The sequence below is a fragment of the Mastigoproctus giganteus genome, chromosome 6 (genome assembly GCF_048544385.1).
Source record: "Mastigoproctus giganteus isolate SK-2022 chromosome 6, ASM4854438v1, whole genome shotgun sequence".
Classification (NCBI taxonomy): Eukaryota; Metazoa; Arthropoda; class Arachnida; order Uropygi; family Thelyphonidae; genus Mastigoproctus; species Mastigoproctus giganteus.
In genome coordinates, this window is record NC_143580.1 from 12,981,250 (window position 1) to 13,008,596 (window position 27,347).

At 35.5% G+C, this 27,347-nt stretch overlaps 1 protein-coding gene across 1 annotated transcript in view; it reads right to left on the reverse strand.

The window, feature by feature from the left end:
* Window positions 1-9,521: 9,521 nt before the first annotated feature.
* Window positions 9,522-27,347, reverse strand: part of LOC150083925 (ras-specific guanine nucleotide-releasing factor RalGPS1-like) — a 103,061-nt gene continuing 85,235 nt past the window's right edge. Inside the window, exons 14-16 of the mRNA XM_090375622.1 lie at window positions 23,969-24,061; window positions 19,872-20,072; window positions 9,522-9,551 (exon numbers count right to left, since the gene is read on the reverse strand). Of these exons, the coding sequence (XP_090231748.1) occupies window positions 9,522-9,551; window positions 19,872-20,072; window positions 23,969-24,061 (324 nt within the window). The remainder of the gene's footprint in view (window positions 9,552-19,871; window positions 20,073-23,968; window positions 24,062-27,347) is intronic.

Here is a 27,347-nt window from a genome sequence, read left to right on the forward strand (position 1 = left end):
GGTGAAATGGCATTGTTTTCATTACATCTCATACGGTGAATACCTTTCACAAGGAGTTGCCTGTCATTGTACTACTTTGAATAAGTAACACTTCCCCATTAGAGAAGACTTGTTTCTTATTCTCAGATACCACCTTATGGATAAGGTGGTATCCGAGTGGTACCACCTTATCCATAAGGTGGTAGCTATTTCTTATGGATACCACCACCCATATGGCCATTTCTGGGCTATTTGCCCTTCACTGGTGGGTGGGTAGGTACCCAGTGGTATAACAACTGACTTCATAACTGGGTTGTCAGTCATTATACCAATGGGTACCTACCCACTCACTGATAAGGGTCAAATAGCCTTGAAATGGTCATCTGGGTGGTTGTTGTTGTTATTTGGTTTTTAGGAGCATTAGCAACTAAGGCCATATTGCTCCGGGGATATGCGGTGGTCATTCCCTGACCTTTCCGCATCCTCCGTATTTGGTAGTAACGGGCTCTAACCCCGGTCTAATCAAGAAGCGTGTGCTATGCACTGCAGCTCCTGTCCACCTGGCTACGGAAGTGCCATCGGGGTGGTAGTATTTACTGAGAATATATCACAATAGTCTTCTGTAAGGGGAGGTGTCACTTATTCAAAGCAGCATAATGAGAGGCAACTCGTTGAGAAGGTATTCACACTATGAGATGTAATGATAACAATGTCATTTCTTACATTTTTCTATGTACAGAACTGATGCATTGCACTAACTTTTATGTCAAACAAATAATACTTAGCAACATTTAATATTGTTATATAGAGAAATGGTGCCTTAAAGCCAGCCAGAAACTCTGGTCATGCCAACACCAGTTAAAATAAATACATTATATTCTATTGGTAAATTTCCCTTTAATACAGATTCACTTAATGCTCTGTTTTTATGGCTCTAATTAAGAGTGCCAAGCAGGGTATACTTGTATGTTTGAAGTTGTTATAGCTGAAAACCTGAAATGTTATTAAATTTTTTTATTTGTGAAAATATTTCACAAATAAGAATTTCTTATATTTAATCTCTATCAGAAAAAGTAAGTAGGACTTGGCAGACTGAGTGAGTGAACATCACTTACAGTTTGCAAGAATTGGAACTGAGACCACATATATTTGTGAAATTTACAAAAAAAAATGACTAACTTAAAGTCACAATGTTACTACTGCATCATTTTTTCTGACATTAAGATTCTATCATATTATCTACTGTTACTGCTAGAGAAGATTACAGATCAGGATTCTCCAACAAGTTAAATACTGAGGATTCACTATATAAAAAGCTCCATCACTATCATGACCTATTAGTTGATAACATAAAAGCATAGTGTACACCTAATATAACTTTTCTTAATGATTTTACTCAGAGTTATATTAATATGTATTACATTATAATGAATACTATATTTATCAAAATTAAGCTTATATTAGATTTATCAGCCTTTCAAAAAAAAAAAAAAAATGTTCAAAAACACAATGATATAAAAGTTAAATATGTAAAGGCCAACAAAAAGTCACATCACCTTCAAAGCATGAATGTCTGTCCATATGATAATAACTTTACAATACGGATGAACAATTCATGCTGCTATTCCAGGATTGTGCAATAATATCTGTGGGAGGATGCATGGTTAGTTTCTGGGGGCTCCCAGATGACTTATAGTGGCTCAATTTTAACAAAATTTTATATTTGGCTCTTTTGGAAAGAACCAAATATAAAATTTCATGAAAATCCATCCAGTGGAAGTTGTGTTATTACATGTGGCTGGATGAACAAAGAAATAAAAATTGCAGATTTCTATTGCTCCAATTTTAATGAAATTTGGGAGGGCTGAAATATCTTTCTAAAAAAACCAAATATAAAATTTTAGGAAAATCCAACCATAGGAGTCAACTTATTATGAGTGGATGAAGACAGACAGAGATGAATGGGCATGGTAAAGACAATATGTGCTTTACGCATATATGCTAATGCTCCTGAAAACAATGGTGGTAGTGCACTCTATGAAAATTACAAACTATACTGTAATCATTCAACTAACCATTTACAGTACAGCATATTAAAAGTTTGTATTTTCAGTCTTGCTTTGTCAAAACAAAGAATTCACTGAATTGTCATAGCCACCAGTTGTTATATTAGGGATTTTTAGGAGCGTCAGTAATTAAGGCCATACTTCTCTACATATACTGTCTGTAAATTGCACATGTTTTGTGGTAAATTTTCTGTTTGCTGGATGAAAAACCTAAGTTTCTGAGAGAAAAAATCATGTTACTCTCGCCTGAGACAACTAATTCAACCATGTTATGAAAATGGCCCATAAAAATTCCTCTCTTCATCAACACGACTCAAACTCAGGTCTTTTACATCCAGTGTGGGGAGGACAGCAATTCTACTAACTGTGTTAACCACGAGAACTAGTCACCGGTTGTCTTTCACCCAATTGTCTCATATACTGAACTGTCATGCAGCGAATCCTTCCAGTGAATTGTTATGCACCAAACTATCATGCAAATGAACTGACATGGACACTTAAATGTGACATTTGAAGTTTAAGGATAGTACATTTTATTCCCAATATCAATAGTTCATATCACCAAAAATTATTGTATGTGTTAGTCTTGCTCTATAAATTATAGATTATAAGGAGTACTATTCTAAATATGTCTGACTGACATACACTGAGTCTATGTGTAACCCTTACTTTTTGAAAATGAAGTAAAATTCTATTAGAACAGTGTGCAACAGGTGAATTTACTTCATAATCATCGTGGATAGTTGGGTGGGTGGTAGGGGCTGAGAATATATTTATTGGTTTATGATAATGCACAATGATGGATAATCACTGCATTAATTCTGCAGCACGTGGCTTTATAACATTAGATGAATAAATTTTTAAATTACTTAATATACATGACATAGTACAGAAACACTATCTTGGAAACACAAAAAAAAAATATTCCAGTGCCAGTAGTATCTCAAAAGATGCCTTAATTTTTTTTTTTTTTTTTTTTTAATTTACAGTCACATAAGGCATGTATTTTTAATTTGTGCTGAAGGAACTAAAGACATTAAGAATTGCATAATATATGAAATGAGTAGCTTATAATGCAGTTGCCAGAAATGCAGTTTGTTGAAAAGCTTTGAAACCATTTCCTGTATCTAAACAGAACGGATAGACATGCTGATACCTTCAGTACTTTTCAATAGAAAACAACTGAACTTTCATTCACAACTTCTTTATTTTTATTTTTTTTTTAAATAACAGATTTGGTTCAGTTTCAAAGCCCACAAAAAATCCCACTGTTACTGCTCCAAAACTTTGTAGCTAATTGAGTAGCTAATCAATAATGAGACTTAACACCATCTACACTGAGAAAAAACAGTTCATTTGGTATTTTAATTTTAAAGTTTCACCACTGAAGGGAGAGGGAAAATGAATGAATGCCCTCAAAGTGTCAACTAATCATGCTGCCTTATTGTTTGAACATAATGCATTTATGTTTTCAAGTTTTAATTAATTTACAGGCCTAGATGAGACTAAGCCTAAAACTCTTTCAATTATACTGCAAACAAGAATAAAAAAAAACCGCTTACTTTTTTAAACTCACTTTATAAGTTTTTTGAAAATATTTTTATAGTATTCCGGAACAAAATCAGTCTTTTTGGCAGAGAATTAGGTTACAATATATATTATATATCCCTTCCCTCCCCCCCAATTAACTGCTGTTACTGTGAATACAGTATTTTATTTGTGTAATTATTATAGCATTGCTGATTGGGGAAAAATCAAATGGGAAATATGCATAAGTGATTATCCAATATGTTTCTAAAAGTTGAGATGTAAAATTCACTTTACTGAATAAATCTTTAGAAAAAGAAAAATTGATGCACAGTTGAAATGTAGAAAAGTTGCAGTGACAATCACTAGATTTATAAAATTAAAAACTATTGCCATTATAGAAATATTTCATTTTTAAAGTGCATACAATATTAACTACAAGAGAAAAAAAGTGAAAAATATTCATATACAGGTGCAGCATTATAAACCTCTTGAAGCTAGAGTGAAATAAATACCCTATATGCTTATTTTAATTCTGAAAATTTATGAAGCTTAAAAAAAATGGCTTCATGAATATATTTTTAGTGCTTTTAGAATTACTGATAAAAAAAAGAGATATTTATTTCTGGCAATATATAAGCTTCTAAAGGTTCAAATACCACCCTGTGCAACCATGTAGATATTATAAAATAAAATAAGAATAATATTATTTACTAACACATTGTGAATAGCATATTTTATTTTAAGCATAATAGCATTTTTGAATGGGGAAAAATAGCAAGAAAAATTTATAAATATATGTGCTTTAAATATTTAAAAATTGGGGCTCTGCCCAAGCTCATGTGACCATATAACTTGTTGGGTATGTGATTGTGTATAGGCAACTTTCTAATATAAACTAGCTGATTATGGCTAGTTCTAATGGATATATTACCATAGTATTTTGTAGGGTAATATATCTGTACTGTACACAACAACAACACTTAATACACAATAAAGTGTGTACCTCCCAAAACGGAGAAGTGTTTACATGACTGCAGCATAAAATATATCAAAAATTACAGTGGAAAAAGACTGAATTACTTTGCTAATAAGGAACTACATCCAAAAACATTTTACAATCAATTGGAGAAGACAAACTTCATTCCAATTACTATTTATGCATAATATAAATCTTATGCATCTTTTAATTACTAGTGAATCCATCTCAACTTCATATTTCTTCAATTTATGTACAAAGAGCCAACTGGATATGGACATGAAATTGCAGTTTAATTTGCTTATCTCCTTTTCATATGGATTTTAGGAGATATACAAAGTATAATTAAATTGGCCTGTAATGCTAAGTGATTTTTTTTTTTTTTTTTTTTTTACAGCTATAAGACCATTTAAATTTAAAACAGACAATATGTGAAAGAAAAAAAAAAAAAAAAAGCAATGTATTTGTTATAATCATTTTAAATTCTTTTAATTATGTTACTTCCTATCTAAAAAAAATGAAGATATTTTGAAATGAGAATACTAATTAACCCAGTTTTTTTTTTTTTCCACATTTTCACTATTTCAAGCTTGAATTAACTTGATTAAGAAATGATTTGCGATTTTTCATAGCAAGATAATGAATATATTCTGAATGAAAGGAAGTAACTTGATAATACTGCAAAGGATAGTCAACTCTTTGAAACTGGTAATTCTCTAACTCAATTTGCATATGGGTTTGTAAACATTAACATCACTGGGCATTTCTAGTTACTAAAAAGACAAAAAAAAAAAAAAAAGTGAAACTCCGTCTCTCTCACATTGTTAATACTCTTGGCATTATAACGGTTCCATTACTGGAACAATTATTAAAGAAAGGAACATGCAAAAGTTTCCACACCAATGCAATCTACAGTAATTACAGAGAGAGAGAGAGAGAGAGAGAGAGAGAGAGAGAGAGAGAGAGAGACTGTTGTTGGGGAAAAAAAAAAAAGAAAGAAAGAAAAGAAAATTGCTGGTAATATGGACTGAAGATCGGAATTAGGCATTGTCCTAAGCTTAAGCTTCATCCAAGAGAAAGCTAGGAAACTATATGAACATTTAAAAGCAAATGAATTTGAACATGATATTATACTGGTTTTCCAACAAGTTGTAGATGGATTATGTAGTTTAAAGACAGCGTGCATTTGAATAACATAAAAATGAAAGATGAGGACCAGTACTGATGAAAAAGCAGCAGCAGAATTTGTAAAAATATTTGCATGAAGGAGATGGTTTATATAGTTCTTATGAAATATTTAATGCTGATGAAACAGGACTGTTTTTTAAAAAAAAAATTTCAGAATAAACTTACACCAGCAAAGAAAGATGAAAAAAGAATTTTAAAATGGTGCCAAGTGATTTAAAACTCACAACACTGCTTACTAATACTTGTGAGATCCCTTTTGTGCATTAAAAGAAAATCTAACTAAAGAATCTTTGCTAGTGATGAAATCATTGAAAGAATGGTTCTACAAACACTCTGTTCCAAAAGAATTGAAGAGTTATTGTGCAAATTGTGCAAAGGAAATTCCTCTCAAAATTTTAATAGTTTTGGATAATGCTCCCATATATCCTGGGTTTCAACCCTTGAAGGAGCAAAACCTGGGTAACAGCACACACTTTAAATAAAACAGGAATATACTTCTCCACTGGAGCAGTGCAATACCAAAGAAGCCCATGACAGAGTGCCTTCACAATATGAGACCAATGCATTAACCAGCAAACAGAATGAGGCCTTTCATGTACGGTGGAATTATATAGCTCTTGTAATATAGGGCTTTTGCCATAAACCCATTTGACTTATAAAACAGGATAACTGTCCACTACACTACTGAAACAGAGAAAAAAAAAACATGCATGTTTCAAATTAATGTAATGATAAGCTTTCATTAAACAATTTTAAAAAAAGTAACAACTTGTAGCATTTAGTCATTAACTCTTTTGAGAGTATGAATATATATATGTTTTGAATGTTCTATCAATGCAGCAATAACAAATTATATCTATACAGGGTGATTCACTACCAGTGCGACAAACTTGCAGGAGGTGTAGGGGGGCACAAAGACAAATCGGAATCACATAGCATTGCAGGGTCTGAAATGCCTTCGTCATGCAGTAGAGGACATTGAACGGGAGGTCGCGTGAACAGCGATCCCGCTGGAAGTCAGCATTTGCGAACCTTTCTGTTGAAGAAACCAAGTAGCAAAAGTCCTCCGGAGTGGATAATCCTCCAATGATTGGACGCGTTGCAGATGGTATGAACTCATTTGGTTTGTTGACAGTATCCTCCATACAGTGGATTGGGAAATACCCAATCGTTGGCCTATCGCTCGAGTACTCGTACTCTGATTGCCTTCTGCAAGACGGACATTCTCCTCATTGTCTGGCGTCCTCGTCGTTCGCTCTCGATTCATGGTACCTCTCGTGAAACAACCAGTCTCACGTAATCTTCTGTGCACACGTGCGAAAATCGTATGATGAGGAGCATGCCTGTGCAGGAAACGTTCCTGGTACAAGCGTATGGAGCTGCGGACTGCGTTACGGACCGCAGCTCCATACGAGAGGTGCATGTCGGCCAGTTCAATGTTTGAATACTCGTCCATCGTACTGCCTCGGGAACCGGTTCGCAAATGCTGACTTCCAGCGGGATCGCTGTTCACACGACCTCCCGTTCAACGTCCTCTACCGCATGACGAAGGCATTTCGGACCGTGCAATGCTATGTGATTCTGATTCGTCTTTGTGCCCCCTATACCTCCTGCAAGTTTGTCGCACTGGTAGTGAATCACCCTGTATATGCACACATATGTACACAAATTCTCTTGAAACTCTATAGAGACATGTGCCATTTATCAATTGTGTTTAGTAGCTGTTTTTATATTTATGAGAGTTTCGAAAATCAGCATAGGACCCGAATCTTTCAGGATAATGTGGATTTACAGGTTTTGAAGGAATGTAGTTTCAGAATTTAATTTTGGAATTCAGATCCAGAAGTTGATGAAACTGAATCAAATAATACACATATAAATTTAAAGAATATTACTGCAAAGAAAAAAGTAAGTGATGATGAAGTTTTATTTTTAATTAAATTTTAATTTTTGACAATAATCCCACTGTAATGTTTGACTATAAAGTCACAATTGGATAAATTAATATTTAAAAGCGTTTTATGTACGCAGTTTATCAATTTTAACAAACTTTCAAATTCCTCAAAAAATTCACTTCAGATTGAACACATGAACCACTTGCAAAAAGGGGTTATAATAAAATTTGAAAAATAAAAGAAAGCTAAAAGGATAAACATGATAAAGATAAAAGATAACTATGTTTAAAATAATATTTTAATATAAAATTATCATTTAATATACAGAACTACCGACCTCCTATATAATGGCAATAACCATTTTGTCAAATAAAAAGATGAATGTATGTCTGTCAATTAGAAATTCCATGGGATATTTGTAAGGTACAGCATCCAAATAAGTGTATTAAACTGCAATATCATTTTAGTCTATGTGATCATTTGGCTTTTCACAATATTCATAGAAAGATAACCGGGGCACAATTATTATAAAACTTTAATAATAAATATATGCATTGTCAAATGCACAATACTACTGCATAAAAATTGAGGCATCATCAAAATGGATCAGATATCTTGAAAATAAAATTAAGGCTATACTGTACCTTGACAAGTATGGGACTACACATGACAAATAATACTAACTACAAGAATTCCAATAATTTAGTAGTAAAACTGGTAGCAATATGTGCATACATACATATATATGCATACAAGAAAAATCACAAATGTGTATTAGTTTCCTATTCTATTTGCTTTATGGTAATTCTTAAGCCCTTTAACTGCAAGAAGCTAGCTACATTGTATTATTTCCTGTTTAGTGTTAAGCAGGTTGTTCAAATTTTAAATGTGCAGATGTCAGAGTTCAAAAGTGAGGGACATACATGCAATGAGCTGTAACATTAATTGTTCACAACTTATTTGTACATAACATTTTTCTGGAGGACATTTGTTTTAAAAAAATGGCATTCGGTGTCACCATTTTTTTTTATTTTTCATTTTTAGTTTTGTTTACTAGCCTAGATAAAAAAAAATCTCATCGTCATACTTTACATTATTACATATATATATATATACACACCCACACACACACTTAATATACTTGCCTAAATTGTGTTGATGATCAGCAGAACAACAAAATCTTACTTTAGAAAAGAGAATTTCTTTTTCACTTTTCATACTCCTTTTTTTTTCAAATGCACTTGTTTAGTCTAAAGTGTGTGTATGTGTGTGTATATACACACACATACACACACAGAAAATGAAAATACAGGTAAATAGTATATATAATTACCAAGAGACTAGCACTAAAGAAACCATTTTTTCTTTTTGCAATAATAATTAACTGGTATAAAAGCACCCCTTAGATTATAAACACCTAGAGAAACAATTACATTAGTACTTGTAAAAGTGAGCACATGGTTATCTTTGGTAATAACAGTAATTATGAGCATTTTTGTTTTAATTTTTTGATATTTTCCATTAACTGGATTTAAGTAATGTCATGGTTCTCAATGAGTGAATATGACATCAGGTCAGGAACAAATTAAATGATGAGCAAGTCCAGGACTCTAGATGAATTCTAGTAGAAAGACAATTATAAAAATATTTAAGTATTTCCAAGCTGCTTTTCCCCAGTTTTGTAGCAAGTTCACAATATTTCCACCAATGTGGTATTTATACAAGCACAGCACAGCACAGCACAGAGGTGGGATATTTCCAGTGACACATGCAATTCTTCTTCTTAGTTTTTCACATTTGAGCTGTGGCAGTTTTATATATATTTTATTAAAAAGAAACGGTAATCCTTATATTAAGGATTTTTACACTCTCCCCATTTTGAGATGCCTATTCAAATGACATCAGATTTCCTGGAGGCTAAATGAAAGAGAAAGGAAATGGAGAGGTGGGAAAAAAATAACATCACATTTTTAGCTTAGGAAATTCAGTGATATTCGAAATATAAAAAAATAAAATTTAAGAATTTCACGATAAAAATACAGCTTGAGAAAAATTTATGTACTTAAATTATACAATTTTAACAAACATTAGAAAGATGTCATTAAACATTATTCTGAATGATATACAAGAAATGGTTACATTTTAGCACTGTTTGAAGTAGCTTTGGTGTATAATTTAAAGATTCTATATGTGGGAGGGAGGGAGGGGGAGAGAGAGAGAGAGACTGCTGTAATATAAGCTTTTATATTATGTTTAAGCTTTTAGCATTTTCATATTACAACTAGAATACTTGTTGAGAATATTTTGCCAAAACTGTTTCAGAGAAGAAATAAGATTAATATCAAAGTAATTACAAAAACGTTTCTCTCGGCTCCCTTCACTGCTAGCTAAGGTGTCAGTGGGATGGACTTGGGTAAAGTTGTCCATGAGCAAAAATGGCAAGTTTGTTGAAAGTATGACCTTTAGATTTGTTGATTGTGATGACAAAAGCTAAGAAATTGACTTCTCTTAAAGTTAGTTTCACTGGGAGATAAATCAGTTCTTGGGATTTGAAAATCGGTCAGGAAATTTTTTTTTCCTTTCTTAATTTTACTGCTAAATAAAACCTACTGCAAAAGGAACCAGGTCAAAAGTTTGTTTAGCCTTTGATTATTCAAGTTTAAAGAGTGTTCTGGACAGAGGGCATAAGAAAATCATATAGATTCAGAAATTCTGAAAACAAAGCTAGGCTTGAAGTAGCGGAGTAGTCAGGAACAAGAATGCAGAAGTATATGCTCTTTGAGTGGACCATGGTCCAAGTCCATGACTACTGAACATGATTATTAATGACTGTATTTGTGACTTATTGTAAACTCTTCTGATTTGCTGGTCATGCTGGAGTATAAACAAGTTTAGTTTTATTTATCATAAAAACTCTGGCCAGTTTAACTAAATAATGGGACAAAAGTATAAAAGTTATCATAGCAAATGTACTATCATCACACAACAAATCCAATGTTTTATTTTTTTTTCTTCGTAGCTGGTAATCTTAACCTAATGTTGTTCTCCAGAAACTTAGTAAACAACCCTTAAGTGAAAATTGTTAGGGCAAAAGCTGCTGGGGCTATACAGTGCCAATCATATGTGGCTAAAATCAGGAATAGCTAACCTACGGAAACACATGCAGTTCTTATCAGTGGGATACACATCAATTTGTAAAAAATAACAAGTTATATAATTGATATTTGAAAAATCAGAAATGAAGGCACACACATGCATAGATGCAATTTAAATTGCACTTTTATTGTTGGATATTATGACCAGTGTTTCAATGTGGCAAGAACCAATAGTTCACATTTACCACATTTCACCATTAGTTTAGTGCAGGTAGGTAGGGCCACTAGTAAGTTTCTTGTGACATCAATTCTGTAAGAATAAACATCCTTTTGTTAACCTATATTAAATTTATTTTAAAAACATAAAACTACTTTCATTTTTTTTATTTTTCGTTTTGAGTGCCTAACATAAAATTCCTTTACATACTTGGCAAAAAAAAAAAAAAAAAAAAAAAGGTGTCACTGGGCATGGTTCAGCGGGTTTTGAAAAACTGATCTTGTTTTGCCATTTTTGAATGGCATTTTTTTTTAAATAGAAAAGTGGAAAGCAAATTCTTAAATTTTTTTCTTTTTTTCCTTCTCTCTCTCTCTCTCTTCCAAAATTTTGGGTGACTTCTGGTCCTGCTCCTAAGTGCATGTGACACATTTTCCAATATATGTGGCATTTTGCTGGAAAGGGTTGGCTACCATTGGTTTACACATTGATGCCTGTTATGGTCGAGTATATTCTTGGCAGTTATCTGTTCACTACTTCATCAAGAAATACCATTTCCATTTAAAGTCCATTTCTTCTGGTGTGTTCCAACATAATATTTGATTATAGCTATTTATCAATTTTAGAAAAGAAACTGTTAGCTATGTTATTCCATAACTGTTAGGTATATTGTGGGAGCATTTTGGGTTTTGAGAACAAGAGTACCCTTGTGCAGGCGAAGTTTTTATGGTACCGGCTAATAGAGAAGAAGTTTTTTTTAAATTTTTTCTGTTTTATTAACTTAAATTGGCATATTAATTTATTTTTTAGAGTAGGCTTTATATTCCTAGTTATGATACTTAGTTTAATTTTTAACTTCGATAGAGATTGGTAGGTTATTACTTAGTATCAGAAAGGGTATCCAATCCATGTGCATTACAAGTTTTGCAGCTCCGGCGAACAAAGTTTTTAGCTATATTTAGCCGCTTTATTGACTTAATTGTTATATTAAATTATTTTCTATAAGTAGCTTACAGACCTAGTCGAGATCCTTGGTTTATTCTGAATTTAGATAGCGAGATTTTGGAAGTTATTTAATGCTTAGTGTCCGTAGATTTACCATTCATAACTTGCCAACATTGTTATACAATACAATGTTATATCCAATACTAGACAAGGTTAGCTTAGTATAATATAGTATACAGGGTGATTCACTACCAGTGCGGCAAACTTGCAGGAGGTGTACGGGGCACAAAGACGAATCGGAATCACATAACATTGCAGGGTCCGAAATGCCTTTGTCATGTGGTAGAGGACGTTGAATGGGAGGTCGTGTGAACAGTGATCCCGCTGGAAGTCAGCATTTGCGAACGGGTTCCCGAGGCAGTAGGATGGACGAGTATTCAAACGTTGAACTGGCCGACACGCACCTCACATATGGAGCTGCGAACTGTAACGGGCGTGCCGCTCTGCGCTTGTACTAGGAACGTTTCCCGCACAGACGTGCTCCTCATCATACGATTTTCGCATGGGTGCACAGATGGTTATGAGACTGGTTGTTTCACGAGAGGTACCACGAATCAAGGGCGAACGACGAGGACGCCAGACAATGAGGAGAATGTCCTACGTCTTGCAGAAGGCAATCCGAGTACGAGTACTTGAGTGATCGGCCAACGATTGAGTATTTCCCAATCCGCTGTATGGAGGATACTGTCAACAAACAAATGAGTTCATAACATCTGCAACATGTCCAATCATTGGAGCCTGCGGATTATCCACTCCGGAGGACTTTTGCTACTTGGTTTCTTCAACAGAAACAGTTCACAAATGCTGACTTCCAGCGGGATCGCTGTTCACACGACCTCCCGTTCAATGTCCTCTACTGCATGACGAAGGCATTTCGGACCCTGCAATGCTATGTGATTCCGATTCGTCTTTGTTCCCCCTACACCTCCTGCAAGTTTGTCGCACTGGTAGTGAATCACCCTGTATAATATTATCAATTAATCAGTAAAATTTATTAATGGAAAGGGTACAATTTAATTGACAATTATCATTGTCAATTAAATTGTACTTTTTTAACTAAATACATATAACGATTTAGATTTTATAAACATAACATTATTATTAATACATAACTTGTACGGAAGTTATATAACGAAACTTGGAGATAATACTCGATACTGAAAAAATATATACATATAGTGTTATAACGGCATTGGGATATAAGTTTAGGGTTAAAATTTTGTAATCAAATTGAAATTGAATCGAAATCATGACTCAGACCAGAGCAACAAAGCAAAAGGGTCAAGCTAATGAGTGCTGTGGCTCAGGGGAGAACTGAGGGGGCAGTTGCCCTCCGAATCACAGAGGGCAACTGCCCCTTTTAAAATGCACTGCTTGTTTGATGTTTGTGGAGCAATCAGATACGGGACATGATATTGCCAAGGGGAATGTCTTTGTGTGCGCATGATGTAGGGAGTGAGAAGCAATCAGGCGACAACTCAGCATTGTTATGGGCCTATATGAGAGCTTGAAGGATCTAAATTGAGGGGCCCATTAAATTCTCAGCTGCTCACATCAACGCCAGAGCTTGCACTTGATCATCATGCAACACAGCGGCAACCCCCAAGGCAGAATGTGCTGGTCCCACAGGAACTAGTACTTGTCGGTGACTGTATTGTCAGGGAAATGGGAAACGTTGTGTAAAAAGGATAGGTGGAACAGGACCAGGTTAGGTCTGCCAGAGGCAAAGGTTTGATGACGTTGTAGAGCAGATATCATCTTTTAAGGGCACAAAAGGTGATATTGTTTTACACATTGGCACTAATGATATTAAGCGTAGGAGAAAGGCGGAATTACTTAACAAGTACAGGTCACTGTTGAAAAAAAAGCCGTGAATTAGGGTTGAATCTGGAAGTGTCTGCAATTCTGCCCAGACACAATAGGAGGGAGTATATGATGAGAGCCTTGTCGATCAATTCAACCTTGGAGAGATTGTGCAAGGCTGAGGGTACAATTTTTACCAGCCTGGTCTGTGCTTGTTAACAAGAGAGACTGCTTCTACAGGGATGGTATACACTTAAATAGAAAGGGCGCAAGAATATTTGCTGATGCTATTAAGGCAGTATTAGGTGGTGAGAAAACTGCTAGTTTGAGGGGGATAAACGAACTAATAGATTAACAGTAGCTGCTGGCAGAGGTGAAAGTGATTCTTGCACTGCTTCTATTGGAATGAGCAGGAGCCTGGAAAATGAGATGCAGGGTATTTCAGAGACTGCTGGGAGTCATTGCATCACAAGCAAACACATGGGTTGTGTTAGGGTAGCTAAGAATAGGAACAGGTGCATGTATACTTGCATATACACCAATGCTAGTTTGGTAAATAAATTTGATGAATTTGAGGTGTTGGTCAAAACATCAAAGGCAGATATTGTTGGGATATCAGAGATGTTGTGTCACACAGATATAAGGAATGCAGAATTGGAATTTGGGGAGTACAATGTGTACAGGCAGGATAGACAGGATAGGAAGGGAGGAGTGGCTATGTTATTAGTTAAGAAACATAAAATCCAAGGAAGTGTAGCCATTCGACATCGCTGGACAGTGAAGTGTTGAGTCAGTTTGGTGTGACATAAGCAATGGGAGATCAAAATTGAGAGTAGGAGTGTGTTATAGGCCTAATGACTCTGATGAGTAAAATAAGATACTGTACAGGGAAATAGAATGGGCCAGTAAATCAGAGAGTCTTTTAATGGGGGATTTTAATTTCCCAGAGATTGACTGGAATTTGTGAGTTGGTCACTCACACACTAGCAAGGCTTTTGTGGATTTACTGGATGATTGTTTTCTACATCAGCATGTTCAGGAGGCAACTAGAGGTAGGAATACTCTTGATCTGATTAGTAATTCTTCAGGCATTAAGAATCTGCAGATAAAGAAACCACTAGGTGGCAGTGATCACAGTGTGGTGAAGTGGGAATTACTCAAAGAGGTAACTACCATCAGGGGTAAAGGGAAGGGTTTTTGCTTTCGTAAAGGTGACTACGAGGTCTGAGACAGTATTTAAATTCTATACGGTGGGACCAACTGATGATGTTACCAACAGCAAACTCAAAATGGGAAGCATTCAAAGAATTAATCTTGGAAGCTACTATGCTTTTCGTACCAACTAAGAAATATTGTTCAAGGTTTAGGCCAAAATGGATGTCAGATGAAACATGTGGCAGAGAATTAAAATGCATGGGATACATATAAATTAATGGGTGACATGGAAGCCTATGATAGATATAAGCTGGTCTGTAACCAAGCCACAAAGGAGATTAGGCAGATTATGAGAAATTTTTAGCAAAGGATGCAAAGAAAAACAGCAAAGAGTTCTTTCCTGTGTAAACTCCAGAAGGAAAGGGATGAATCAGATTGGTCCACTGAATATTGATGGTTCAACTGTTGATGATCCTGCTGAGGTGGCTAACAAACTAAATGAGTATTTTGCATCTACATTCACACACAAGGAGTTATTCGGGGAGGGGAATGCCAGAGGTGAATTAAACTCTGGCAGTGAGGAGCTAGATGATTTTGTAATAACTGAGAGGAAAGTGGAGGAGAAATTGTTGAAGATAAACATAAAAAAGGCACTCGGGATGGATGGGATCTGTCCAGTTATATTAAAGCAGCAAAGGAAGTAAGCAAACCCTTAGCCATAATTATGAGAGCTTCCTTGGACTCAGGGGAGTTACCCATGGACTGGAGATGTGCAAATGTTACTCCAATTCACAAAGAAGGATCAAAGGGCAACACAAGTAATTATAGACCTGTTAGTTTAACTTCTGTTCCAGGGAAATTAAAGGAGGCACTGGTTAAAGAAGCACTGCAGAATCATCTAGACAAGACTTCAGTTATAGCTCGGACACAGCATGGTTTTTTAAGGGGAAGTCTTGTCTGACCAATCTGATTGGATACTATGATGTGGTCACAAAGGAACTGGATGCAGGGAAAAACTTTGATATTATATATATGGATCTTAGAAGGCTTTTGATACTGCTGCACATGGAAGACTGCTGCCCAAATTGGAGCACATGGCATTGGAGGCAAATTGCTGCTATGGATAAAGGAATGGTTGAGTGGGAGAAGACAGACAGTGGTAATCAATGGACACTGCTCTTCGTGAACTAATGTTATTAGTGGAGTACCCCAGGGTTCAGTGTTGGGTCCATTGTTGTTTTCTGTATTTATAAATGATATTGATGATGGTATATCAGGTTTAATGTCCAAGTTTTCAGACGATAAGAAGTTTGGCAGAGTTGTTAAGGACACTAATGACAGTACACTGCTGCAACAGGATCTAGAAAGGTTGAGCAGATGGGATGAGAGGTGGCAAATGAAGTTTAACATTGACAAAATGTCAATTACTACATATGGGAAGTAGTAACGCTAGAATAACATATCAACTCTGTGGTACTACACTGACAGTGGTAGAGAATGAAAAGGACATGGGGGTAATTGTGCAGGCAGATATGAAGTTTTCTGAGCAGTGCAGACGGTCTGCAAGAGTAGCTCATGGTGTCTTGTCAATGATATACAGGAATTTTTCTAGCTGGGATAAGGAGGTGATTATCCCCTTGTATAAGGCAATGGTCAGGCCACACCTTGAGTACTGTATGCAGGTCTGGAGGCCTCATTTCAAGAAGGATGTAGAGCTGTTGGAAGGAGTATAGAGAAGGGCAACAAGATTAGTGAATGGAACGAAGGGTTGCTCTTACGAAGAAAGGCTTAAGTTTTGCAGATTACAGTGTCTGGAGACTAGGCACTTGCGAGGTGATCTGACTGAGGTGTATAAAGCCTTGAATGGTTTGAGCATGCTCAATGGTGATGGGATTTTTCCTCTTGCTCAGAATAATCACCTGAGAGGGTATAAATTCAAATTGAGGAAAGACAGTTGTAGGATAGATGTGCAGAAGTTTGCCTTTAGCCAGTGGGTAGTTGATTGGTGGAACAGACTTTCATCTTTTGTTGTGGAAGTTGATAGCCTAAATAAATGTAAGGCAGAGCTGTACAGGTATTTGGAATGAACAGAGGGGTAAAAAAAAAATTTTTTTTTGTGCTGATGCAGCATAAGCTTGCTTTCTTGCATTGTATGCTTCTACTAATGCTAATAACCTAAAATTATTGTAAGGAGAAAGCTGTCCAATATTTTCTTGTTAAAAATGGGAAGCCAAGGAGTATTTGGTGGATGGAGAGTTATATTCAGCAGTCTTTTGTGGATGTTCTGATTTGAGTAGATGGACTATTTGGGTGAGTCAAGTAAGTGTGTACAATTTACCTGGGCAAGGATTACTTACCCAACTGAAATGGAAACAAGAACTAAAAACAAGAGAATGATGTTAGAAGAATTCTGAATGACCTTGAGCCAAGAAAGTGACAGATTCTGATGGCATTTCTGTTGTATTCAAATACTGTGCTCCTGTTTTATGTCACCTTTTTATACTTTCTTACTCCACTGGTATTTTTCCTTCTGCTTGAAAATTTGCTCAAATCCAGTTAGTTCCTGGTGGTGACAAACCCTCTGTACAATTATTGCCCCACTGAACGTACCCCCACTTTTCCCAAAGTAATGGAAAAATCCGTTGACCATGAACTCAAAACTATCTGAAAACCTTTCATCTGATCAATTATCACTAATATGGGTTGTGTCAGTGGAGTTTTTCTTCTCCTTGAAAATTTGCTCATATCCAGCCAGTCCCAAAAAAGGGTGACAAGTCCTTCTGATCCAATTATTGTCCCATTTGCTTATATCTACATGTTCTAAATTAATGAGAAATCCATTAACTGCAACTCCTAAACTATCTAGAAACCTTCCATCTGATCTGATCAACAGTATGGATTCTGTCAGTCTGCTGGTGATGAACTGGCTAAGTTACCTTGAATGACCCATCTATTGACAAATTAAATGGAAAAGTGGTGAAACTCAAGCAGTTGCTCTTGACATTTCAAAGGCTTTTGATTGTGTTTAGCATAAAGGTCTTCTACATAAGCTTCCATCTTATGGTTTGCCAACTGTTTTTTGTAAATGAGTATCCAGTTTTCTCACTGTGGGTGATGGCAGAGTCTTCTAATTTTTGTAATAATGCTGGTGTTCCCTAAGGTTAAGTTCTTTCTCCTACTCTTTTCCTCTTGTATATTAATGACCTTCTTCCATTGATCAGAAATCCTATTTATAATTTTGCTGATGATGGAACATTACATTCCACCTCCCGGTTTGAGAAAACTTGCTCTGCACAAACAGCTTCAACTTCTCAAATATCCACTACCAATTCTTTAAAATGCTGATCTCCACATAATTTTCTGGTAGGGCAAAGGTAACTTAGATTGGGTGAGATAACTTAGTTGATTTCAATCCGTCTAAAACTCAGAAGTTAGGGGATATCTCCAACTTCTCATCTCTCTTCGCATAAGCACATCACAAATATTGCTACCCCTACATCTAAAAAACTGGGTTCTCTTTTGCTATTGGTGTTACTTTTCTTCTAAACAACTATTCACTCTGTATAAATTTCAAATCTGCCCTACCAATTGGAATATTGGTCCTTCATCTGGGGCAGTGGCCCCCATAACCTTTTGTAGGCTTCTAAACTCCATTCAAATAGGGCAGTTAGGTTAATTACTGACCCATCTCTTACAAAGTATCTCCATTCTCTGTTTCTGTTGCATGACTTTTCTATAGATACTTCTATGGGAATTGTTCTTCCAAATTGGCTTCTATAATTCTGCTCCCCCACTCTCTCTTCCAAACCAGTTAGAATATGTGCCACAACCAGTCAGCATCCTTTTACTGTTCAACTTCAAACCCAGAGAATTAACTTTTTCTTCTTCCTCATTTATTCCTTCAACTTCTGTTTTCTGGACAGCCTCCCTTCACATGTATTTTCTGAAAATTACAATCTACAGAAATTCAAGTTTAATGTCAACACATATCTTCTTTCATCTTCTCAACCTTTAACCCATGCATGGTGCTAAGTACTATAGGTTCTAATACCTTTCATGTTTGGGCTTTTCATACAAAAAAAAAAAAAAAAAAAACACACCTCACCAAGACAGCTGTTTCAACACTTAATGACTTCTCATCAGCCAAAAGGTGGCTTCTACCAGTAGACATATGCCAAACTGTGTGAATAACGTATTTTGTCAAGTAATGTACAGAAGAAAATTTCCATTTAAACACAATCATTATGTGTGCATTTCTCCTAGAACTGGTTAACCCAGAAAATACAATGATATATGAATGTGGGGGAAACTCAATACAGAAGTTTGAAATCTCAGATATGTTAAATAGTGGAAACTTTTCATGGAGATATACATGATTATTGCGTTTAAATGGAAGTTTTTCTTTCATTGACCACTTGGCTGTTTGCTTAGAAATGCATTAATCATATAGTTCAGCATACATTCACTAATAGAGGTCACTTGCCAGCTCATGAGAAGCCAATTAGCTTTGAAACAGTTGTATTGGCAGTGCCTCAGATTTTTAAATGTATAGCTTGTTGTTGTTTATTTGGTTTTTAGGAGCATTAGCAACTAAGGACATATTGCTCCGGGGATATGTGGTGGTCATTCCCTGATCTTTCCGCATCCGTATTTGGTGGTCACGGGATCAAACCCCGGTCTAATCAAGAAGTGTGTGCTATGCACTGCTGCTCCTGCCCATCTGGCTACGGAGGCGGCAAATGTATAGCAGATTAGCCTGTTTGGCTAATGGCATTTGTCTCCATGTTGGACAAAAGACCAAGCCTTGGTGCTGAGTTCTTGGCACTAACAATCTTTTGTGAAAGCAGAAAGTTCCCTGTGATCGTACACCTCACATACCAACACACTCCAAATTTGTTGATGTGTTACTTCAAACTCTAGTTACAAAAAAATAACAAATACAAAAGCAATAAATTTAACACTCACATTTGTCTGATGATATTGCTTTGTGGCATCATGTAAGTATGTACACCATTCTATTGCCCTGGTTTGTGTTCCAGCCCTAAATTTATATGCATTATGCTTCACTGGATCAGAGAGCTGAAAGGCATCAGGTTGAAGGGGATTTTCACTTCTTATTACTGTCCATCCTACAACTGATGTTATTTTGCTAGGATTTGTTTTGAACTGAAAAATGTATATTATTAATTATTTCATATAATAATTTTAAAAGCAGATGTAATTTTGAAAAATCTGAAAAGAAACATTGTGTACAAGAATCACTGAAACAGTTATGGAAATATTAAGATCTAGAATGAATTTAAATAATTAAAAACCCTATTTAAGCAAGCATTAGCCAATTTAATGTATTACATGCATCTGTCTATAATCTACCCCTTTAATTTAATTAAAATGAAAATATTCAGAGAATATTTGCAGTCTTGAAATTTTTGAATCCCAAGCCAAAATTTTACAGCTATCGATTACATCCAAAATTTTATGATCAGGTATTTCTATTAAGAAATTACAGTTTAAACCACTGTAACAGTGATTTAAATTATAGTCTTCTTAATGGAAATAATCCACAAAAGAAACAACTTGTTTAAAGTCATGATAAGGGAAAGGTATTTCTAGGTTCAAACATACTTTGCTAAGTGAGGGTTCTTACATAAGACTTACACTTAGAAGCAAAAGTCTTTCTGTAACATTTTACAACAATTTATAATGAAAGCATGAAATGAGACTGCAACTGGAATTTGAATACTGATGACAAAACAAAAATTATACAGATCGACCAACAATTCAGTTATGGGCAGAACATCCACTAAAAGTCTGTATTATCTGTTAATGTACGGGGTGTGTCTGAAAAATAAGGTAACATATTTTCTCTCTCGATGATGTTTAATAATATAAAGTTGAAATTACACACAAAGAAATAAGTGAACATGCACTATTTCTCCACAAAGTCTCCAGTTTTATTGATGCACTTGTCCCAACAACGGATCAGTTTATCGATACCAGTACTGAAGAAGTCTGTGCCCACACGCAGTAAACCAACATAACATTGCACTGCCTGATGAACTTCCTCATCCATGGTGAAATGCTTTCCTGAAAGGTGTTTTTTCAGAGGGCCAAACAAATGGAAGTCTGAAGGCACTAAGTCTAGGCTGTAGTGGGGGGGGGGGGGGGGATGTGACGGTTTCCCAACAATTACAGCGCAACCACTCACGAGTGGTGTGGACAGTGCGTGGAATTGCGTTGTCGTGCAACAAAATCACACCGCATGTCAGGAGTCCTGGTCATTTGCGTCGAATGTTGGCTTTCAGTTTTTCCAATGTTGCATTGATTGTTCCTCCCTTCGGAAAGAAATCCACCAACAGAACACCTTGGCGATCCCAGAACACTGTGGCCATGACTTTTTGAACACTGGGAACAGTTTTGAATTTTTTGTGCACAGGAGATTGTGGATGTTTCCAGGTCATGGAGTCTTGTTTGCTCTCCGGGGGTAAAGCGATGAACCCATGTTTTGTCTGCTGTGACTATGCCAGCAAGAAAATCCCCTCCTTCGTCGCTGTATCACAACAGGTTCTCCAGACACATCCCCATGCATTTTGCTTTGTCCTCCTCTGACAATTGTCGAGGGACCCAGCGGCAGCACACCTTTCGAAAGCCAAGGACATCATGAACAATTTCATGAACAGTCGACTTACTCATGTTCACTATTTGTGCAATTTCACTCGCCTGTTTTCAAGAATGATGCCCTTAATGTGCGAAATGTTGTCTTGCTCAACAGCCCACTTTAAAATCATTGCACCAAAAACACCTGCTTCTTTGTCATCACCTTTTCACCATACACAGCAACCAGTTCACGGTGAATGTCACTTGGTGAAAATCCTTTTGCTTTCAAAAAAGGGAATAACCTCATGAATACCTGTTTGGACCACACTCGCAATGGTATCTGCCATTTTTCAACTGGCATCTGCCGTGAGGCAACAATACTGCAACACTGCACTGGCGGTCTTTTTGAACGTTATTAATGGGTCTATCTGTCTACCGCGTTTCATCTCATTCCCTTTCACCATTATTAAAAAAAAAAAAAAAAAAAAAATTTGTTACCTTAATTTTGGGAAACCTCATATTAATACTACATGGCCACCATTATAATATTAAAAGTACTTAGTGAAAAATCTGAAAGAAAAATTTTTTGTGCATAACAATCACTGAAATATTAAGGTGAAATGCATCAGTTTTTAAAGATATGACTTTAAAAATCATTCTTATGTTAACTTATCAAACACTGAAAGTTCTCTTTTTGATGGAACTGAATTCTCTTTTTGATGGAACTGAATAAAATCAAAGGTATCATACTTGCTTTATGTTAGTAACAAAGTACACTAGCATTTAAAACCATTCATATCACTGCATGCATAACAACAAATACACAGATCTTTCACTCACACATATACTCAAATAAAAATCTCATCTTACCTTCTGTTTGGTATTCTGAAAGGAAACAATGTAATAAGATACAAAATCTTTATTAAATATAAGTGTAACCTTTCAACACTAGAGAGGACCCACAGTAGTAACCGTTTTTGAATTAAACTGTTTTTCTACTCTTTGGTATCCAGCAAGTACAAAAAAACATATTTTTCAATTCGATGATACACAACTAATAGTCGCAATAATCATTACCTTGCAAAACAGCATGTAAAAAAAGAAGTTTATTTAGTTTTTAATACAAATTCAACTCACTCTATATTTGAGTCTAATTTCCTGTTAGCAACCCCATCCACTGTGGGTTCAATCCTGTCTGCCATCTCAAAAAAATGCACAGTACATGTGAATGAACTGTAGCACCAGCTGCCCTCAATTCAGTAGATTTGCAGACAGCGTGAACATTTAAACTCTTGTGGCCTCAGCCATTTGCAGTCACAATTCCTATTAGATCTGTCCCCTTATTTTTCTCATTTGAAGTAAAAACCCAGTGGCACAATAGCTTATCACTGTTACAGTGTTGTTTTATAACCAGTCAATAACAAAACATCACAAAAATAAACTATTTAAGGATTAATACAGAAATGGGGAAACAATTCTGCCATGGTCTAGTGATTAGTGTAAGTGGCCACAAGTAAGGAGGCTGTGGGTTCAAACCTGTCTGCTGCCTTGAAAAATGCACAGCCCATTATTAACTGTGGCATTGGAAGCCTGGCTGCCCTTAATCAATTCAGTATGCTTGAAGTCACAATTAATATGTAAACTCTTCTGGCCTCAGCCATATTGAGAATAAATGGAAATTTATTTATTATTTATATATTTTAAAATATCCAATCTTCTACAGGTCACTAACACAGCACAAATTAGTCCACCTTAACTATCAGCTTCCTATTCATTAGTTTTTCTCCACACTATTTCCTGTTAGATCTGTACCCTCAGCTAGAGTAAACCTGATTTTTTTTTTTTTATACTCACTTGGCACAACAGATCTACCTTCCTTTTGGTGTCCTAATTATCATTCATTTTTGATTCAAATATCTATTTAGCTAATCTCCCTTCTTCCATCTTTTTTAGATATTTATGCTACCTTTGACTAGATCTTTGTTGCTCCAAAACTTTCCTCATTTACTTGTTTGTAATATGGTCTTGGCATTACTTCCATCTGTTAGCTCCATTTATTTTTATAATTTTGTCATCTTGTGGTTAATTTCTCTTTTATTTCAAATAAATTTGTTTAGCTGGCTTCCTAAACTTCGTGCTTTATTTATTCTATTGCTTATTTCCATCTTCATTAATCCTCTAAGGAATGTTGTGATGTAAAATATATCATCATCATCAGTCATTTTCAATCCACTGCAGGATGAAGGCCTCTCCAGCAATTTTCCAGTAAAATATATACCAAAACACAAAAAAACTTTTGCTTAACAATAATTTATACTATTACCATTACTAATATATGCAGTTTCATTTTCTGGAATGGGTATGCCAGTATATCATTTTAACTAACATTTAATTTATTATGTAGGACTTGGTAAAAACAGATATTTATTGATAATAATCTGATACTTCAAGCGATGAATACTTACATCACTCCTGTCATGACCTCTTAATGATTTTGGCGGGTAATATAGCAGTGAAGTTCCCCATAATGAAACCCAATATCTCATCCAAGAAGAGACCTGTTAAAAAATCGGAAGATGAAATGTGTTGAAAAATTAAAAATAATAAATTAATAAAAGTTGTGTGGATGTTTATTAAATATTCAGATTTATTTTATTGAACAATTGCTTGCAGCAACAGAAATGTTATAATTTCTATATAAATGAACTGTGATAATGCACTCATATGTCCAGGTATCCAACAAAATAAAATAAATAACTAGGCCCTTAGGGAAATATGACTGGAGTTTATATAGCTCTGAGAAGGGTGAGCAAAATGAATGAATGTATGAATTTTTTTGATACTGAATTGGCATTTAACAGACTGTAAAAGCTCTTCTAAATTACTGAATGATTACCATCTGATCAGGGTACCACTTCTTGCCACAAATTGCTTCTAACCAGTACGCAAACAAAAGTACCTCAGGACATAGTTCCAATCTACACCTTGTACAGTGCAATCCTCTTTGCTTTGCTTCTGTTACCACTGACCCCCTCTTAACCTTTTTTTTACCACTGACCCTCTTTCTCTCACTGTATGAGAATTTCCTTTCATGTCGGCAAGCTTCAGATCTTCATTCACTCCAGTGATAATCTAAATGCCCAACTGATTTCTAAGGATGTCTCCTATCTCAATCACACTGGTCTTGCCTTTAACCCAAACAAATGCGATTACAAACTCACATTTGCCCCTCACCTTGCACATGCAAAAAAAAAAAAAAAAAAAAAAACCTTGGGACATGTGGTCTGTTAGACAAGGAATAAATGGGATATGGTGTTCCATCTCTCATAACATGCTATATAGTGAGATGTGTATCCTCTATATGGCTCTCATGTATGGGCCTCTGCCTCCCATCCTGTTAATCTCAGGAGATTCCAATCTGTGGAATACTAGATTCTGAGATGGCTCAACTGCTACATAGAAAAGCTGATTACTACCACTAGAAGTATTTTCACACTAACCTGAATTGGATTCTGACAACTAACCATAATCAAACTGAACATATCCATTCTATAGAAGTTCTTCCCATTAAGGAATGAAATTCCAAGATGAAGAACAAATCTCAGCAAGACTCTTCTCCACACATGACCACCAGCAAACCACTTTGCAGCAAGCCAATAAATAACCTTGATTGGATGATCCCTTCCAATACTTTTGGAATGTTCCTTATTCTCAATAGACTGAGTAGTTTCACAAAGGCTTGACAGTCTGAGTTATTGTATCAAGGTATATACTCCTGCTCGGCACATACCATATTTACAATGGGCACAAGAAATGAGCTACCTATTAAGTAAACATGTGTATTTTCTTTTAAATTATAATTAATGTTATCTGTTTATGTATGCATATTAATATAAACACACACACACACACACTTATATTTGAATAATGTTTGAAATAATTGAAAACTGAATATTACATAAAAAAGGGGTAAAGCATACATCAGAGGCAGCAAAAAGCACTTTCCTCTACATGACACTTGAGATATAAACTTAAGTGAGAATAATGATTAAAAAATAAAAAAAATTATACGTAATGATCGAACCAACGGGGGGGGGAAGAGAATAAAATTATTGCAGCAGAAACTCTCGAAGATAAAGGCACCTCCGTAGCCAGGTGGGCAGGAGCAGCAGTGCATAGCACACATGCTTCTTGATTAGACCGGGATTCGAGACCATGACTATACGGAGGATGCGGAAAGGTCAGGGAATGACCACTGCATATCCCCGAAGCAATATGGCCTTAGTTGCTAATGCTCCTAAAAACCAAAATAACAACAACTCGAAGATAATTTAGAAAATCTAAATACAAAGATAATAAAATATAATCAATTAAATTTTGAATAGCCAATTAAATGAAATTTAACGGCACCCCCTCTGACGGGCACCAGGTTCAAATTTATGTGAAATATCACGAGCAGAGATGTGAACAACTACAATAAAATAAAACAAAACAGAAATAGACTGACATTATGCCCCATCTCAACAGAGGACCACAAGGCCAATAATGGTCAGAGAATTGCTGCATTTTGATTGCTAGACAAATCGCCGCAAAGGCGAATCGATCAAAAGATCAGTCCACCATCTGATCCCCAGATCGAACCGCCAATGCAGAGGACTTGAATAGCGGTGGTCCTGATGCAGCAAAAATTAAAAAGGGACAGATACATGATTTGCCTATATAATCTGGTTAAGATTACTTTTGTCAGTGGAGTGGTGTGGCTTTGCATTTGAGTGCTTGTATCTGTCCTATTTTTAATTTTTGCTGCATCAGGACCACTGCTATTTAAGTCCTCTGCATTGTCGGTTCGATCTGGGGATCGGCTGGTGGACTGATCTTTTGATTGATTCACCTTTGTGGCAATTTGTCTAGCAATCTAAATGCAGCGATTTCCCCCCCCCCCCGACCATTATTGGCCTTGTGGTCCTCTGTTGAGATGGGGCATAATGGTCAGTCTATTTCTGTTTTATTTTATTTTATTGTAGCTGTTCACATCTCTGCTTGTGATATTTCACATAAATTTGGACCTGATACCCGTCAGAGGGGGGCGCCGTTAAATTTCATTTAATTGGCTATTCAAAATTTAATTGATTATATTTTATTATCTTTGTAATTAGACTTTCTAAATTATCTACAAGAGTTTCTGCTGCAATAATTTTATTCTCTTCCCTCCCTGTTGATTTGATCATTACGTATAATTTCACAATTTTCGCTCTTCTGTCTTGCCATGCTGCTGGCATTTTTATTTATTTATTTTTATTTTTTAAACATTATTCTCACTTAAGTTTTATATATATATATTATTTACTTAAATTATATACAAGTTCCTTTACTTAAATTATATATAAAATTTAAGTAAAGGAATCTGCTTATGTGCCTTCTGTTCAAATAGAAACCCTCTGGCAATGTAGGCCATTTCTAGGATGAGGTGCATGTATGTCTTGAATTGATTTAACTAAAAAAAAAAAATAATAATAAAACTTTTATAGCATTAAATAACACTGGAACTAGAAGACATTAATTCAAACCGAGGGTGACAAATTACAGATTAGACTGCACAAAGTTTCTTTTAGCGGCTGGTCACTGTAATAAGTAGTAGTCTGTGGGTAATTCATGCTAGTGGCTTAGAGAAATTCAAAGGGCCATGGATTGGTATCTATGGGAAGTGCAGTGCAAAACACATAGGTAGTGGTTTATTTACTTTTCACTGATACTGTAAAAGCTTTGCTTCCTTGAATCATATGGTCTGATTCAAGAATCATATTAATGCTAAATGATGAACTTTCTTATGGATTCATCACTGTC